We start from the raw sequence: 18,920 nt of genomic DNA on the forward strand, positions 1-18,920 counted from the left end.
TTTTTTTTTTTTTTTTTTTTTTTTTTTTTTTTTTTTTTTTTGAGGGGATGCTGAGAAAGCAAGCCGTTCCCCTCCCGTGTAGCACATTGCCTGGGCGTTCCTATTATGGAAGTTAAGTGAGAAACTCTGCAGCTTGAACTGATTTGGGGAGAGAAAGGGAGAGAAAAGGGTAGGGGGAGGGCGAGAGGAAAGCAAGATAGCCGAACCAAGCCAATGGTTTTCCTGCAAAGTGCCGGGAAGTTTGTGGAGCGCTTTCTAGGAATCAGGTCCTTTCTCAGAGTCTCTCCTTGTCTTCCGAAGAAAGAGCTTGCTTTTGGATTGCCATGGATCCTAAAGAGAGTCTTAGACACACTTGAATAATTCCTCTGCTCGGGCTGGATTGGTGGGAATTTAGGAAGGAGCGTGTGTGCAAAGCAGAAGCCTCCGGAGCTCACTCGCTGCTCTAATCTGTATGGATCTAAAAGTGTCACATTCAAGACCTTTGCATCTGCAGCTTTTGATTTCAAGATTTCCCTTTCCACTTTAAGTAGCTGCTAGGAAACTGAAAACTTTTGGACCTACCTCTTACTGGCTTTGGATACTTCTTTTTCTTTCTTTTTTTTTTCCTTTTTCTTTTTTTTTTGATCTCTGTGGAATTAGTCTCGCAAGCGATCGGGATTGCTTTTACTATGTCAAAATGGGTCTGCTGACGCCACTCCTGCTCTTCGGATTTGCATTTTTTCAAGTCTATGGTAAGTTCTCTTATTTTAGACATGTCATTTCTGTGCAGAAATCCCCTTCATCTGAATCTGATTTGGGACAGCACATGGACGGCATTATAAGCTTTAACGTTACAGAGCCTTAAGTTTGTCCCTGGTATAAAAATGGTATTTGGGGAGGGAGGGGTCAGAAGAGGGAGAATATATGTTTTCAATAAGCAGTCCTTCCCGTCTGCTAACTTAATGGGAAAGCAGCTTATGAATGGAAGAATGTCAGCTTGAGGTAGCGAGGAGAGAGTAAAAACTACCGTGTTAAATCTTTTATTGGGGGGGGGTGGGAAGCGGGAAGGAGAAAGGAAAGGCAGGGAGCTGTTGTAGCTGGTATTACTTTGCCGCCTTCTATTGTTAAACTTTTCCACCGGGAGAGCCAGCTGATGAAATAAATAGGTTAGCCCTGCCTCGGCTCCAGGTGAGGCGAACTGGCGGATTTCCAGAGTCCCTCAACGCCTGGTTCGGCGCTGGCGAGCGGCAGGAAGGGAATGAGGGAGGGAGGGAGGGAGGGAGGGAGGCGGGCTGGGAGCGCGGGGCGGCGGCAGCGCGGCACCGACCACCCCCCTCCACCTCCGCCCACCTCCGCCGTGCCGGGCAGGTGGGGCGGGAGGCTCTTCCCCCCGTCTTCCCCCTCATTCCGGGCTTTCCAGAGGGAGTGTTTTCATGAAGCTCAGCAGCCTCTGGGGAAAGAGTGGGTTTCCTTACGCCCCACTCCCCCCCCTCTTTGGGTCTGCTCTGCAGCGTTTCTTGCGGTTTTCGAGTTTAAGTAACGGCTGGGGAGCTGTAAATGATCATCTTGGGGAAGTACGGTTTAGGAGGGCGAGAACTTCAGCGCAAGGGTAAATTGCCTTTCAAAGTAGGGGTGGGCGCTGTGCTGCCGCGCAGACGGTGGATGCGCTGCAGCAGTTCAAGCACAAGACTAGGAGCGAGCATCCAATTCTCCAGGAGTCTGTGCTGGCACCAAATGCTCGGCAGTGCTCCTAGGACTGAGTATTTGCAACTCTAAGCAGTCCTTTAGACTTGAGGTGAATTTAATGACTGGGACCCTGGCTGGTTTTGCGTGTCTGTCAGAGAAAACTTTGTCTCAGGAAGCTGCTCCCAGCATTTACTGTACAGCCCCCAGGCGAGGGCTCTGGGTTTATTGTTTGCAGTCACAGGCAGCTTTGGGTGTTTCTCCACCACCCCCTAGCAAGAAAGGAGGCAGAATAGGTGAGAAGAAGGAGACATTCAAGTACAGTTTTACACTGGTTCCGTAATATGCTCTGCAGTTTAATGTTCAGTAAGGAAATTTCTGTGTAATGCGTGTACATGCTACACAGTAGGAAGTTTTAACTGTGAAAGGGTTTAATAGAACGTTTGTGGCAATCAGTGTGGTCATAGTTTCATGTTTGCTCTGTTTTTCTTGCTGTAACATAAGATCCCTAACTTTAAGGCCACCGATATGGGAGATGGCTTTGTATACAAACTGCAAACATCAGGCTGTAGAAATGTAATTATTAGTAAGTGTTTAAAATTGTATGTAGCTAGAAGGAATACAATTAAAGTGCTCAGTGGAAGTGACAGAGTGAATCAGAGGAGCTTGGTGTTACAGAATGTAATTAATGTACCAGGCTGTTTGGAGATATATGAAACAAATGCAATTAACCAGCTTGCTGCAACAACAGGAGCAAGACATAATTTATTCGAGTTTTGTCATGGGGAGCACAAGTAGAACCTTTGTTCTGGTTTAGCCTTATAGGATAGGGGGGGACACACAGGTGAAGCACGTAGCTAATTCAGAGCTGGACCATTAGATAAAAAAATGCCAAGCAGCTGCCTGGAATAGATGTGATCCTCCCCTTTTGTGGGAAGATATTGCAAGAGACTGTCAAGTTTGCCTACATTAACAACTCTCTGAAATAAATAAATAAAGAGCCTTGTGGATAGCACATCATGACCAAGTAGAGATAAGCTGTTATTGTCGAAATGACTAACAAGTAGCTTTGAAGAAATACTGGCAGGCAAGCTTGGCAAGCAGTGCTTTTGTCTCTTTAGAAGCATAGTAATTACGATCACATCTTAGGGTGACATATACCACTAGTTGCTTTGAAAAGATCTATATCAACATTAGCACGATTTGTAATGCTTTAGTTTAAGGAAAAAAAAAGCCAAAACTTAAGAGACGACTTGTTTAAGAGCTCCTTAGTTTGTTTTCTGTGTTTGAAAGTTACCTTTTAGTGCCTTTCTGCTTTTTACAGATTTTTGTTGTTGGGTTTGTTGTTTTTTTTTTTATTTGATCCCTTGGCATGAGGTCCAGACACAGGCACTGTAGCATTTGAGGCATGTTGGCCATGCTTTTCCTTGTGAAGTTAGTTTTGTTTACTGATTCATAAGTGATATAGGTCAAAATGATAATATTTTTCTTCTGCAGTTATTTTCACTGCCAATCCTCTTATGACACCTGAAAATTGCAAAGCTCAATGAAAGTGTCAGAAAATATGTGATACTTACATACACATATGTAGATTTTATTTGGTTTATTATTGTGCTTTTGATTTTCCTGCAATGCTGCCCATGTTCCGCTGTCTGTTCAGGGAACAATTTTAATTTTCTTTTATTGGAGCTATCAATCTTGGTTGCAGTTCTTGGGAGAAAAAAACCCAACAAAAAAATCAAACACATCAAAAAAGCCCAAACAACAAAACACCCCAAAACCCCCCAAACTGTAAAACACCCCACTGACAGATTCTGTACCACAAAATGGAATGGAGTTATTTTTTTTACTAGTGTTCAGTTGATTCTTCTTTCATTGTTGTGTGTTTCGGTTATCTTTCTTCCAATCATTAATAAAACTTAAAAGGAAAAGTATTAACAAAGTTCACAACTTCTGTGAGCACAGGTTTTAGTGGGACAAATTCTGCCTTGGTAGGACTCAGAAGTGCTTTCAATGGAGATGATAACCTTTTATGTCAGAGCTGGCTTTTAGCCATAGTCCCTTGAAAACTGCAGGTGTCATACTCTTGGATGGGTGATGGTGTTGAAGATACATGAGAATAATTCTGTAAAACCACCATTTTATCTCCATATTAATATATATCAAAAGCACTTATTTTCTTAATGAAAAGTATGCATTTGAAATGGTAGAGTGGCTGAAGCATCCTGTATTTATTTCTCTTTTTTTTTTTTTAAATTTATTTCTTCATGCCATTGATCTACACATCTGTGGCCTTGTGCTGGTCCCTGTTGCCTGTTGGAGAACATGGCTTACATATAAAGCTAGAGTATTTTCTTCCAGTGGGTATTTGAGCTGACAGGGTCTTGATCTCTCATGTGAGTTTTGCTGTTGATGGATAACCTTTGCTTCTGTGGAATGTGTGCATTTTAATGCATTGAGAGTAAAATTCTGAAGTGGAGAGTTTACAACTTTATTTCCTTGAGCTTGTTCTTCCATAAGATCCAATTCTGCAGAGTATTTGTTTCCATATCCCATCCATAATCTCACTGAAATTAATAAGAATTTAAACATGTGTTCCAAGTTAATCACGTGCTTTAAAACTTTGCTGAGTAGGGATGACTTTATGCCCATAATGAATAACTTTGCTGAATTAGTCTTAAGATTTTGCCTTCTTTACTTCCTGTCTGGTGAGTTGTTATTGCAACAACATATATTTATGTGCTGAAGATAGGCAGTGAGGAAACCCTGCCATTGTACTTTCAGAGATGGGTATGTTTGAGAACTGTTGTGAAAATCCAAATAATTTGGTTTGTGTCTTTGCTAATTTGTAACTCTGCAAGAGGTCTGATACCCCACAAATCTTTCAGAAATGTTGGACATGGGGAATTTAAAACTTTTGTGTGAGTTACACTTACTGTAGTAGTCCTTCAATTAGGAACTTTCTGCAATGATGAGATTGATGGCGCTCAAGGAAAGTAACTTTTAGCAACTGCAGGCTAAAGATGTGTAACCTTTAAAGCAGACAAAAGGATTTAAGTACATTTTTAAGGAGGCGTAAAAAGCATCAAGGAGATGTGCCAAAAATGTGATGAGAGGAAATAGAGGCTTTGGCTAGTCTGTCCAGTCAACTCTATTTCCAGGAGCTGCTTTCCCATAGCAGTGTGGGCTCCTAGCCCTAGACTCAAGATGTGCTCTGTCCGCTCCTGAACCATTTAGTGGAAATTACTAAAGAGTATGGAATGGCTTTTTAGCCATTTGCTACCCTTGAATTGCTATTCAAATATTGATCTGGGCTAAATAGATTGCTAACAGGTTCTGTACATTCTGTTTCAGCCACCTAAGAGGAACACTGCTGTCAGGTTTTATCTGTTATCTCAGCTGGCATGGCAGAGGTTGCTCTTCCTGTGGCTGCCATCTGGCTCACCACCTCTCCCATCAACCTTGTGGAGGATATTTAGTAATCATATTGATGCTGTTTCTTGCCAAGAGGCTCAGTTGCTGGTGTGCTTTTTCTACATTTCTATAGAGATCCCTTTATTTTGCAAGAAGAAGAAGAAGCCATAAGAAAACAAGTATTTTCTCTTGCCAAATAATTAAGCGTGTTGGCTTTTTGGTTCTGACTGAACAGAAATTTCTTACCTGTAATTGCTGAGTTTTTACAGAATGCTTATTGTTACCTGAGGTTTCCTGCACTTACAGGAAAGTAACCTGAGGTTAACCTGTTACCTGAGATTTCCTGCACTTTACAGTACACATGCCTTGTATGTTCAAAACAATTCCTCTACATTTTGGTACATAGAAGGGTATGGAATCTGATCTTAGGTCACTACTTGTCTGAGGATCTTTAGGATAGCTCTTATGCAGGGTAGTCATGGGGACTGTTAGTTATGAGACCTTCGCAAAATAACTGTATGGAAATCAAGATTTGTAGATGTATATTTTTGTCTCACTGTTTTTACTCTTACCCCTGACTTCTACTACATAATGCAAATTGTGAACTCTCTGCCCTTGAAGTCACATGTTCAGAAATAAAATTGAGTTGTTAATGTTATCTTCACCTCAAACCTTTTCCTTAACAAAATAACTGCTAATCATCCATGGTTAATAATTTTTGTTGTTATAGTGGATAATTAAACAGTCCCCGTTAATTTAGGTCCTAATTCTGCACCACTGAAATCTGTAGCAGTTTTGCTGTTGAGTCCTTTGTGTGGAAGGCTGTGAAAGCAGATGGTGATATCTTGATTTACTGTAAGTCAAGGCTCACATCTTAGTTCAGGTAATGTAATCATGCTGCAAGAGGAAGCTGGTTTGTTGCTAAATCCCTCCATGGAGACAGCTCCCAAATACCAGAGGGTACAAGTGCACGTTGATGCCTCAGTTCTGCTTAGTCCTTACTTGTTCCTATATGCCTCTCTTTACTAGTGCAGAGTACCCCTTTGTAACCAAAAATGTGCTTCTTGTGCTGGGCTGTGTGTGTAAAGATATGCATTCTTGATATTTTTTCAAGCCAAAAGTTCCTGAAGTAAGAAATGGCTTTTTAATTCCGTCTCTGCAGCTTATCTTGGCTTTGCTGCCATGGAAGAGATCCAAGATGTGCTCTTAATTTTATTAAAATAACAACTTGTCTCAATAAATACATGAACAACAATAGACAAACTAACCAGTAGTACTCATGTAATAACCTGATGATATGTACATTGAGCCACTGTGCTTTGGTGGCCAGACCTAACTGAGATTCATCTCTGGGTTATGGACAAATGTTATGTGAGGATATTAATCTAAACAATGACCTGGCAGAAGTATCTTCGGTGTGTGCATTGAACTTGAAGTTCTATACCACTCTTCCCCAGCTAAACCAACTGACCAAGAGTTATTATCTGCAGATCCCTGAGTTAATACACCTGTTTAACTGGGTTTTGAGAGAACTTTCTGCCTATGCACCAGATAGGTTGGCAAACATTCTTCCTTATTTGTCTTGCTGTTTCTCCCAGGACACGCTGGGTCTTTGTCTTGCTGATAACTGAAGGTCACCATTATCTGATGGTTCCAGTGTGTATTTTGTAACCCATCGAGACTGTGTGCATACAGGTGCTACTGCACACTTTTTGTGCTATTATTTGTCCTAGTTGTGCAGAGACTCATTCAACTCTATGTGAATGATGACTGGAAAAACACAAAGTGTTTTCAGATTCATTTCTCATCATTTACACGTGCTCATTCCTTAAGACACTATTCAAAGCTTGATTTGGAGCAATCTTAACGGTATGTGATATCTGCTTGCATGTTTACCCTTGTCCTTACACATAAAAACTCTTCCAGAGACCAGCACTGAAAAGGTTGGAAGCTGCTGCTTCACCCCATGGTGTCAGAAAAAGAGAGAAAACACAAAATGTGTTTCCCAAAATAATGATGATTCCTCCTGCTTTTAGTGAGTCTTCATTGTACCCCTTCACTTCCAGCAGAGTTCTTCAGTCTGAAGAATGTCCTTCAGTGAAGGACAGTGGTCTGCCATTGTACTATTTCATACTTTGTTATAATTTACTTTTATTTTCTCTCGTCACTGTTTCTCAGATTAACTCGGAGAACAGTTTATTTGGTCTGATACATGGAAAGAACTGGTAGGATGAGTGGGAGTGCCAGGAGCTGTCTGGTCTCACTCATTAGAGTTTACCTGGATGATTGTGCCACCATGTCCATTGCAGCATATATAGTCTTTTCATTTGTATTTCTTTATATTTGTATTTTCATTGTGTCGTGGGCCAAGGTGAGAAGAGTATCTCTCTAATGTGCTTGTCATAAATGCAGGTTGGACAAATAAGTAAAGAATAAATGGCCAGCAGCAAGTTGTAAAACACAGTGAGCTGTAGTTCACTTCTATTAATCACTTGCCATTGATTGCAAGAGAAACTGAGGAGAAAAAATTTAACCTTTTAAAACCAAAATGTCAGGTAACTAACATCAGTCAGCTTGTTTCTCATTCATAGTGAATGGAGGGACTGTTCATGCCAGGGTACCAAAGGTACTTTTTTAGTGCTGTGAAAATATCAGGAGTTAAGAAGTATTTATAGGAAGTATTTTAATGCTGTAATTGTGGGTTCTCAAGCTGTCATTCTGTGCAGTTTTAAAGGTCCACATGTCCCATAGCCCACACGACTTCATCCTGGCAGAAGGAGTGGTCAGTTTTAACAGTGTATGTTTTATCCCAAAGAGAACTCTGTAACTAAAGGATGGACAATAGTGTCTTTCCTGTCAGCATTAGGAAAAATTCAAATGACATAGCAAAGCTGTTGGACTAAGAGCTAGTTAGAAAAGGTGTGTTTCTCTCACTTGTATTTCCTTTTCGTAGTCAACTTCTTTGGGATTGTCACTCCATAGTGGAGGCTGCAGAAAAAGGATCTGTGGGCATATCTTCCTGCTCACTTTTCAGAGGTGAAATCTCACCTGGTGCTCGTTGCATTATGTCACCTTTGAGAGCTGGAGATGCTTATTGGTCCTGCATGTACAGTAGCACTGCCCTGCTCTGACAGTTTTCTGGAGAGAGAAATAGCACCGTAAGCTGGGAGTAGAAGTGGGATAGTAGCCTGATTCCAAGTCCATGGCTTGATGGATTAGAGGGCTACCCCTCTTTGAAGCATGAAGGGGGAGAGAGAGACTGTCAGAGGAGCTGGGCTGAAGAGCACGTGGCTGGGTTAGGTATGAGGAATGAACAGGGCAGCAAAGCACTACTGCCATGCTTAACATGGTAGTGCTGATCCCTGAAAACTTCCTTTATACACACTATGTTTAGGCTTTTATCATTGCTATGTCATTTCTGCATCACTTACCCATGAAGGGAATAAGCTTCTTTGTTTAACTGTTTTAATCCAGATTTGTTTGGAGCGGCTGCAAGAAAACACTAAATTGTAATTTGATGCAGTGAACTAAGGTCCTTGCTGGTTTTAACCTGATACACTGCAGAAGTGGTGTGATAGATTGGCTGGGAGGTTTTGTATACACATTTTTACAATATGTAGGAAGAATTCAGTGGACTAACTAAAACAGTTGTTTTATGTCAAGGCAGCAGCTACTAAACGAAGGACTTTCAAGGGAAAAAAAATAACTATCAGAAGTACTGGAGGCTGCATTTTACCCTTGATCCATTGCATCTGTTCTGTTACCAAACTGGATTCTAAATTATAAAGCTTTGATTTTAAGCTAGTCCATGTGATTTGTCTATTCAAATTTATGTCTGAATAACAAACTTTCGTGTTTTCTTTTTCTTGAATTTGATTCATCATCTTAAACTCTACAATGTGGTCTTTGCCTAATGAGACCAGACAGTTTATTCTGTAAGATCTATGGGGTAAAATCCATGCATTTGTAATAGGAAGATCCTGTGATAAAATTGTCTTTTAGTGCTGTTGTCTATAAGAATAATTTTCTGTGAGTGTACATCTAACTTAAAAAAACCCCAAACCGAACAACCTATGTGGAGAGATCATTAGAAGTGTGTATAGATATAATTAAAGAAAATAACTTTTGAAATTGTAAGAAATATAATTTATCTCTCTGGAGGGAAAACTCAAAACAATACTAGGAACCATTAGAACACTGAATTAAAGGAAAATGAAATGTGTGACAAGTAGACAAACATAATTTAATATGAATGAGTGTAAAACAGAACTGTTTATTATTATTATTTACTGAATCTTTTTTGACAACTGCTCAATTTGGAATGAAATGCAAGAGAACATATGTCTGGCTTTGTATGACCCCAAATTTCTCTGTTCTCCCTTTCAGTAGACAACATGCCTTTTTCCCCTAAGTGATTTTTGGTTGCTAGGAGAAGTGCAATAGTCTGTCCTGCTCTTACCCAGCAGTAAAACCGAAAAGAGTATTGAGATAAAGAGAGGGGCAAGGCACAGTATTGGGCATGAATCACAAGTTGTCTCTAGTGTGTCCACTTTGTTGCCACTTTTTCTTTGAAAACTTTTGTTTTTGCTATTGGTGTTTCTTTTCAGCTCATCTCTCAAAGCCATTCAGAAAGTAAAAAAAAAAAAAAAAAGTGCTGTTGAGAGTCCTCTCAGAGGAACAAAAAGAGGAGGGGGAGACTTAGAGACTTATTCATGGGGCCACAGTGGTAGCAATGCACAACTCAATGAATAGCTTCAGTCAGCTGCTGTTAAAGCTGGATGATTGATACCTTCTGATTTTTGCTAGGGCTAGAAAAGTATGCAGAAAGTCTTCACAGTGGTCCTGCCAGTCTTAGTGCAAGATACTAGAGTTGGTTGCAAACTATTTCAAACTTCAGTGTATTCGCTATTCCTGAAGTATTCGGGGAGTAATGTTGCAAACATGCTACTCTTGCTTTAGTTTGTGAAACCCTTTATTCACTTTCTAAATCGTGCTTTTTCAATTGACTGTGGACTGTGGTGAGAATCTCTTGATCATCCCTTCCTGTAATGCTCTAAAAGCAGGCTTACCCAAATGTCATTGGCTACTTTTAAACCTTTGCAGTTAGAGATGGTTTTATGTGGCTAGATGGTGTAACAGGTATCAGTGATTAGACAATATTGTCTATATTGATAGACTGTTGAAATCATGAGGGTTAGGACAGATTTCACTCGAAGTTGGTTACAGAATGAATGTATAGACAAAATATTCTTTCCTCCAGTGCTTAATGAAACAGCCTAATGAGCAGTCTTAAAGCCATGATTATATCTCTCAAGAAAGACTGCTGAAGAGGTCATGTGTGTGAATCCTGTGAATGAGGAAACAGAGCACGTGACTGCAGAGAGCTGTGATTTGGGCTGTCCCAACAGATGACTGCCTGCAAGCAGAGCAGGCCTCTGCATTATTCCTTAGGAGGAGTAAGTGCTGAGTGGCAAAAGGTCTCATTACCAGCTTAGAATATCGTGTTGACTCGTTTTAGCAACATGCAGATAACAGAGAAACTCAGTGATGATGTACTTGGAAAAATAGTACAGCAACTTGTAATGATTGTTATTCCAATTGGATCTTAAGAGGTTTCACCCATATTTTCAAGGCTATTGGGTGACCTGGCAGTACTGGATTCAGTCCCAGTGTAATTTAATGGAATCTGTGTCCCTTTAGGTCAGGGCTGAATTTGCCCAAGGGGAAAGATGGAGATGTAAGAGTTGTAAGTTAGAGCCAGTTCCCTGTAATTTATCTTAAGAGCTGCTAATGGGGGTGGGAGTGTGTGTGGTATTCTTTTGTGTGTGGTGTTTTTTTTCTTCCTGTTCCACAGAGACTTCAGGAGTAATTTAAATACCATCCACAGTACAACTGAGTTTTCGGTTACTTCCATGAAAGCTGCAAGTGCTGAGACCAAGAATTTTCCCTCATAAATTACAGCAGATGTTGCCTCAGTCATTCTTTAGTGTTAGCCCTGGTGCACTGTTGTCTTTCTTCCTGCTGAGTCCTCTTTCCTGCTGAGAACTGCATGGGAAAGCAGACATGGTGTTGTCACTGCACGTGGATATCGGTTGGCATATTCAGATTAACTGTTAACATGTTAATATAAAGGATGTATAAAGGTATCACTCAGGAACTTTTCATGGCAGAAGGTGTAGTGAGTTTGGTCTCTAAGAGCACAGCTGATGGTGGGATAGGTGTGCAGTTGTTAACAGTGGAGGAAGAAGGGCTGACTTGAACTCTTGTTGCTGTTGCTGCTGCATCTGTTTACCTGACAATTAAAAACAAGGCATCTTTTTAGGTCCAGGAGGATGAGAATGGTAGAATCATGGACCATTAAATCTGTCTTCTAGTAATAATTTTCCTCCCTGTTGCTTGATAGTCCTGCCACACTGCATTATAAAGGAAAAAAGAGGTAAAAGGGAATTCAGCACTGCTGGGTTTGGGACAGGGGCTGGTGGGGAGCAGGCACTGCTGCAGTGAAACACTGAGCTATGCCTGTCCTTCCTCATCCTTTCCCTCTGTCCTAACCTATGTGTTTCTGGGAGTGTAAATATGCTAGGGATGGACTCAGGATAGAAGTGATAGCTGTGGACCTGTCTTAAATAGGAGGAAACCCCTTGTTGCATGGTGATATTCAGCTGTATATCTTTCCTGTTCTTGCATTTCCCTCTTCATTCCACTTAACTTGCTGAATGAAGGATCCTTCTCCAGAGAACTCATCTGTCCTCCAGAGGCCAGTTCATTTGTAGAATAAACTTCTTTCAGATTAACTAATATAGATCTATTTAAATAAGGAGCAGCTTATAGCCAAGATAATGAAATGGAAAAGGAAGAAAGGCAGGTTTGGGTGCATTTTTCCTGTCATGATATGAAACAAATTTATGGTCATTTCTTAAACTTTCTTTCTCCCCTCCTGTTAAATCTTATTTCCTAGAGTTTTGCTATAATTAAAGATGGGAGTATATTTTGCTTGTCAAGTTTCAAATATGAAATCTCCTTGCTGTCGATGCTTTGCGTTTCTAATTCTAGAACTTTTTCCTCTGCATAGGCCAGAAAATGAGAAACTCCTTTGCTTACCACACAGAAATTACCAAAGTTGAAGCTTTTAGATTTATTCTGGGCTGTGGAGAAAAATGTGCTCTTGAGTTTACAGGTTTTTGTTCCCTGTGCTGTTTGTCTGCTACTTCTGCCCATGTTCCACGTTTCATTCATGTCACTTGCCTCCTTATATTTCATAGCTGAAGACTTTGTTCTATCTTGTTTTCTTGTAAGTTGATTTAGTTCCCAGCTTTTTTTCTGTTCTCTTGCTTCTTCTCTGGCTGGTTTAGGTTGCTATTTTCTGACCAAGTTGCTTGAATATGAAGAATGAAAGGACTGAAATAACTGGAAGGGTTGGGGGGAAAGCAGTGTTGGTGAGAGAGCTACTATTATAGGTAACTATCCCTTGGCAGGATTACTTGGTGAATTCTGTGTGCATAGATAATGTTCTGTGGAGGCGTAATCTTCTGCCAGGCCGAGCAAGTGCCTTGAGGAAAATAAAATAAATGTAAAAAGTTTACAGGCATAAGCCATATTTTGTGTGAAGTTGGAAAGAGACACCTTCCTGGACATTTAGCCATGTCTTAAATCTACCTTTCAGTTTTGAAGCACGTTTCCACTTCTATCTATAAACGTAGATAACCATGTTTATAAGTGATTTCTTAAGTTTTCTGTTCTTACAAGTGGTTGACTTTATGCATTTATAAAATACCCAGACGTAGATAGGCAATCAACTTGAAGCATCTAAGCTGATTTTTTTAATGTTCTAAAAGTTATAAACAGAACATTAATGTTAAAAGGCAAGAGATACTGGGTAGCATAAACTGGATAATATTGACATTCAGTGACATTGTTGTGCTGATGCAACTGTTGAAATCATTGATATTCTTTGAATGTTATGTGTATATAATCTATATGTGCTATCTGTGTACAAGAGAAGAGAAGATCCCCTCCTGGTGTACAGCTTCCCCACGAGGGAAAGTGGAGGGGCAGGCACTGATCTCTCCTCTCCAGTGACCAGTGACAGCACCCGAGGAATGGCCTGAAGTTGTGTCGGGAGGTTTAGGTTGGATATCAGGAAAAGGTTTTTTGCTCAGAGAGTGGCTGGGCACTGGAACAGCCTCCCCAGGGCAGTGGTCACAGCACCAAGCCTGACAGAGTTCCAGGAGAATTTGGATGATACTCTCAGGCACATTCTTAGTGATGGTCCTGTGCAGGGCCAGGATCTGGGCTTTGATGGTTCTTGTGGGTCCCTTCCAACTCAGCATATTCTGTGATTCTATTATAATGCAGTACATACTACATGTACATATTGTAGGAGAATTCAACTTACTAGGTCAGCTGGGTCAAATACTTTCTAGGTGAAAGTTGGTTGTTTTGGGGGATTTTTTTCTAATTCCCAGTTGATCTTAGTTTTACTGACGAACAAATGTTATTATTTGTAGTGTAACGTACATGAAATCCTGACTCCGCAGAAAATGCTGGGAATTTTGTCATCAGCATCAGCGGGGCCACAACTTTGTTTTTGGAGTGGTTGGCAATGTGGGAGGCAAGTGCTGGGAAGGAAGTGTAGTTAGCAGTTGAGAAAGAAGTCTGTAACACCATGAGAACTAAATTCTTTCATCTTCAAATGGAGGCTGGCTGTTGACTTACAGAAAGCACTTTTAGCTGTGTCTGCCCTGAGGACTAAAACGTTCACTATTAGGGCAGCCACAAATCTATTTCAAAACCAATTTGTAATAAATTTGCAAATTAGGAAGGCAGATGCATTATTTGGCAACAAATTTCCTTCATGCCTCTTAGCATTTGTGACCAGGTGGCTCGGTGTCTTACTAGACTGCCTGGTGTTCCCAGAGCAGTGATGAGGATGGAAGAAATTCTGACACTCTTTGGATGAAGAGTTATAACTCATTTGAATAATTATGTTATTGTAGGTATAATAAATTTCATAACTCTCCTGAATACAGGAGTTATCAGACGTTTGAAGGGGATAGAATCATAGAATCATTAAGGTTGGAAAAGACCTCCAAGGTGAGTTAGTCCAATCTCTGACCAATTACCATTCTGTCACCTGGACCATGGCACTGAGTACCATGGCCAGTAGTTTCTTGAACTCCTCCAGGAATGGTGACTCCACCACTTCCCTGGGCAGCCCCTTCCCATGTTTAACAGCCCTTTCAGTGAAGACATTGTTCATCCTGTGCACTGAGTACCTGCAGAGGAAACACATTCTCTAATATTCTATGCTGAATGTGCAGAAGGCTTTTCAGATCATAGTTGATTTGCATATATTAAAGCTCCTTTAATAAGTTGGTATGAATTGGTTGCATATGCATGTGATATAAATAAAATCTAACTGGATGTTATAAGCCAAAGAAATAAATCAGCCAGTGATTTTAATGCATGTATTCTTGGTAAAATTGTCTTGGAAAGCTATAAATAGATATTGCTTACTACTTTCACTTGCATTTATTTTTGCTTTAAATGGAAAATGAAACTATTGTTAACAGACCTTAAAATCACTTGGAGGGTGTTTACTGAGATAATTTTGAGGAAAAGAATGCATATACTTCTGAAAATATTTTTTAATGGTGTCTTAGTGTTGGGACAAGTAAATAAACTATGAGTACAAATGACTAAAGATTTTTCTTTCATGTCTTCAAGAAAAATTAGGTACAGGGTTTACAAGCACTTTTCCAAGTGCTGAGTCACTTTTTAGTGGGAAAAGCCATATAGAAGAGGGAAAAAAATAATAAAAATCAGAGTAGCTGTTTCGATAAATAGCAAAGTAAAGGAAACATAATAGAAAAATAAATAACCGTCTTACAGACATGTCATTATCTTCTTTTACTCCTTTCCAAATATGTCAAAATCAGCAAAAACACTGCTGTAGTTTCAGTAACGTCTTCTTTGAAGTAGGTCTTGCTTGTTTTGTTTTACTTTTCCAGTAACGGAAGAGCTTTTGCTCTGTAAGGATTTTTGGAAGCTTCGCTTGCTGCCAGTAAATACAGCAACAATAAGATAGGAGATCAGTCCATAAAGTGTTTGAGGAATATATACATAATATAATGGAGGTGCCACTGGCTCTTATTCCCCTTCCCCCTCTTGGGAAAAAATAGATACATGTGCTTCAGAATCCTTCCCTTGACGAAATGAGATGGACAATGACCATAGGGCTGGCAGCATGGCTGTCTCTTTGATAGACCAAGCATGTGGAGCTTTTATAGAAACATTGGTAACACACAGTATTCCCACCATCTGGCACTTCTTGCTCACTCCTGTGAGGTGCTTTGGAGGTGAGTGAGATGTGCTTCCTAAGAAGTTCAATGTGACGGAATTCAGAATATTGAGACTTGGCGAGATTCCTTTATTATATAAATGGTGAACAAAAGCAGTAAGGAGAGAGCGGTACAGCTGCTGATTTCTTGTACTCTATAGAGTTGTAACTTTTGCCTGCACAAGCAGAGATTCATAGTGTACCTTACAATATATATTTAGGTTTATTTTTAATCTTTCAAGTGGTCGGAGCAGTTGGACTAACTTTGCAATAGAAACATCAGAATACCTGCAAACTAGATAGCTGGAAGGATTAATGAAAAAAATCATTCTGCTAAGTTAAATTTCATCTTAGCCTCAGTATAACTAGCTTCTCCTTTCAAGCAAAGAAGTTATTTATTTCCAACACAGATTTTACAATGTAGAGTACAATTTCATGCCTAGAGATCCAAATAAGAACACAGACCAAACAAATAAATCTCCTCAGACAGAGAATAGATTTCAAAGTCCCTTCAAAATATATTGTGAGATTTCCATGCTTGCAAATAATAGACCTTCGGTTTTGTTAAAAACTTGTAGTGAATGGAATGAAATTTCTGTATAATAAATCTTAATTGGAATTCTGAGAGCTGTTACATAGCCAACACAAAGAATCTTTTGGGCCTCAAACAAACTAGGCATCTGAACAATATAAAATTAAAATCCACTGAATGTTTATTTGTTTTTATGTTGTGAATTAGAGTGTGCAAGTCTTGACAGTTTGTAGCCAAACTAGACCAGTGTGTAGGGACACTATTGTAGCCTGTTCAGTAGCTGGACGTGCACTTAGAGTAATACGAAAACACAAAGTGTTAAAAGAAGAATCACTGATGTATCTCAAAACCAGCACCGAAAACACCAAGTAGAGGATGACAAATCTTGACTCTGCTTGCATTCCATTCATTGGAAGGCCTCTTTAAATTAAATGTACAGGTAAGACTTGATGTCTTAACTCTATATTCTCCATGAACTGTTGGGTCCCAAGTTATGATAAAACACGGATAAGTCTTCTGAAGTTGGCTTATTATGGCCCATGTATTGATGACATACCTTGGATTCCATGGGCTCATACTTCTCTAGGCATATCCTATCAAATTTGTTTGCTCTGTGCAAAGATTTATGGATTGTGAACTCCACCAGCTCAATCACAAGAGGGTGCCATACATGAAGAAGGCAATTGTCCACTTGTGCATTGGAGTGAGTTTACCATGTGTGTGTAAAACAGACTGTCTCCTCTGTCAGACCCTGTGTCCTTTTGCAGTCTTCCTAATTAGTAGATCTTGGTCAAAACCATGAGGAGTATTGTGGGCTCTAAACTGACAAAACTGTGTGATGTTCTTGCACAGGGTTTGCCTGAGTGTTGAATGACACATTGGTAGGGATGACACAGCAGGAATGCTGCTTTCATAAATTTAGGTGGAATTAAGAACCTTTAAATTACAGACAGGTCTTGTCTGTGAGAATATTCTTTTGAGGAATTATTATAATTCTTTCATTCACTAATCTTTGTTCCTTCATTTAGTGTTTCATTCTATTGTGTGTGTGTGTTTCAAAATGCCTTTCAATTCAAGCAGCTCTTGGGTGAGTGGAAATCTGATGTCACTTATTAGTGTTATTTGTAAGCTAGAAGTGATCTCCTAATTTGAGGAATTTCAATTATCATCATGCCTCCTATTGATTAGGTTTTGTTATTTTAGGGCAACTGGCCACCTTTGCAAACCATAATAGGACTGTTGAGACTCAGCCACTGATGAAATGGCACAAACCTTTTTCTTTTATACATAAGATAGAAACCTTACAGTTTTGAGGGTAAAAAATGTAATCTGCAAGATACAATTTTAAAAATGAAGGAGTGAGGTGTATATTTATTGTAAATAAAAGGTATGGGTGGATTGTTGGATCAAGTGGTGGCCTTTCACCTCTAAGGCAACAGCTTAAATTAATCCTTAGATGCTAAGTTAATTGAGATAAATGGTTTTACCTCTGTCCCTGGTGTAAAGTAGTCCATATTACAAAATTGCCATACATCTGTTTGTGCAAACTTGGCATAATTGGCATTCTCTTAGGAATGAATTGACATCGAAACTGGACTATTTCTTATTGCTTAGGAAAGTGTTCCATCTAGGTCAGGGTAAATGTCATTGTCGGGTCTGTGAAGGAAATCTGCTCCTGCCTCTTTTAATAATCCATAGCTCACAGATTTGTCAAAAATGTTTTAAGTGCTTTAGCTGTTCTTTTAAATAAAATAAACCCCCTTTGGAGTAAAGAGAGTAAATCAGTATGAGACTCGGCCTTTTTTTCTTACATCTGGTTGGAATTTGGATGCTTAGAGATGTTAAAATTACCTAACTTACCACTTGCTCATGACAGACTTCCAGGATCGTCTTTTGAACTTCATGAAAGATGAATGTTGGAGAGAAATATAACTTAATGTAGAATACATTATATTTACTAAGGACTAGGTTGAATTTGAGTGAAGGAAAGCAGCTGGCTTTCCTTCCTCATTTTCCTTGGCGGATCTGTAGGAATTGCAATTCATTCTCTTTTCTATTATTGTGAGGGTTTATCAAATTTCTTTTTATACGAAGAACTTGAAAAGTACTTTACATAGTAACCTTTTATTCATTTTTATAAAATATAAAGACTTACAATTATAAAGGAATCAGAAAAACTACCTCGTGTCCATAGCAGGACTTTATATAAGGAGTTAGCACAGATATCTTAAATCAGTAAATTTTGGGCTACATAATAGGTCAAATTTAAATATAATTTTCAAAGAATGCACCTTCTGTTTCAGTAACAGGTGTCTGGGTGAACAGGAGAGGAGGAGAGAGAATTGGGAAGAAAAAAAACCTTTTCCCCCATTTTCATAATCCTCAAAGAAACACGGAATGAACTGTCTTATAATATTCATGCTAGTTAGTTATTGTGATTTCTAAAGACAGTAGATGGATAGAAACCTGTGGTAAAATTCCTTAGATGGGCAGCTTTAGTGAAACAGGCATCTTGTGGTCTTTTGCTGTGTCATGTGCAGAAGTTACTGGCAGGAATGGGAGATGTGAGCTGTTGTAAGCCTTAAGTAGCTAAAAGGGATTAACTTTGCACAGAGGATTTACTAATGAAGACATCGCACTTAGACACAGAGAAGGAAAGTGAATTGTTGATCCAGAAATTACTCTATCCACTTGTCTTAAATGTGTTTTTTTTCTCATTCTACTTGCAAATTTAGTCTATTGTATAAATGTAATTGGATCTTATTCTCATACGGTGTTTTCATGCTTTTGTAGTAGTTTCGTAATAACTGGTAGTCAGTAAGGTACCAGTATATAACTTGTTTTCAAAGGATGATGCAGATGATTCTAATCTTCTCTGGGATTTGTTGGGGGGGAAAAACGACTTTTTTTTTTTTTTATTGAATACTCTTACTTTGCATCTGTTCTGTAAACAACCCTTAGCTTTTTAGCTGG

The 18,920-nt window shown here is 39.4% G+C and overlaps 1 protein-coding gene across 12 annotated transcripts in view; it reads left to right on the forward strand.

The window, feature by feature from the left end:
* The window catches only part of ROBO2 (roundabout guidance receptor 2), an 891,080-nt gene that overhangs the window by 443,606 nt on the left and 428,554 nt on the right, over nt 1–18,920 (forward strand). The window contains exon 1 of one of the 12 annotated variants that reach the window (XM_017829037.1): nt 52–731. The exons of the other annotated variants lie outside the window; for them this stretch is intronic. Within the exon in view, the coding sequence (XP_017684526.1) occupies nt 677–731 (55 nt within the window). The 5' untranslated portion in view covers nt 52–676. Of the gene's footprint in view, nt 1–51; nt 732–18,920 lie in introns of those variants that run through there. 12 annotated transcript variants of the gene reach the window in all.

Source organism: Lepidothrix coronata, unplaced genomic scaffold (genome assembly GCF_001604755.1).
Source record: "Lepidothrix coronata isolate B3197 unplaced genomic scaffold, Lepidothrix_coronata-1.0 Scaffold157, whole genome shotgun sequence".
Lineage (NCBI taxonomy): Eukaryota > Metazoa > Chordata > Aves > Passeriformes > Pipridae > Lepidothrix > Lepidothrix coronata.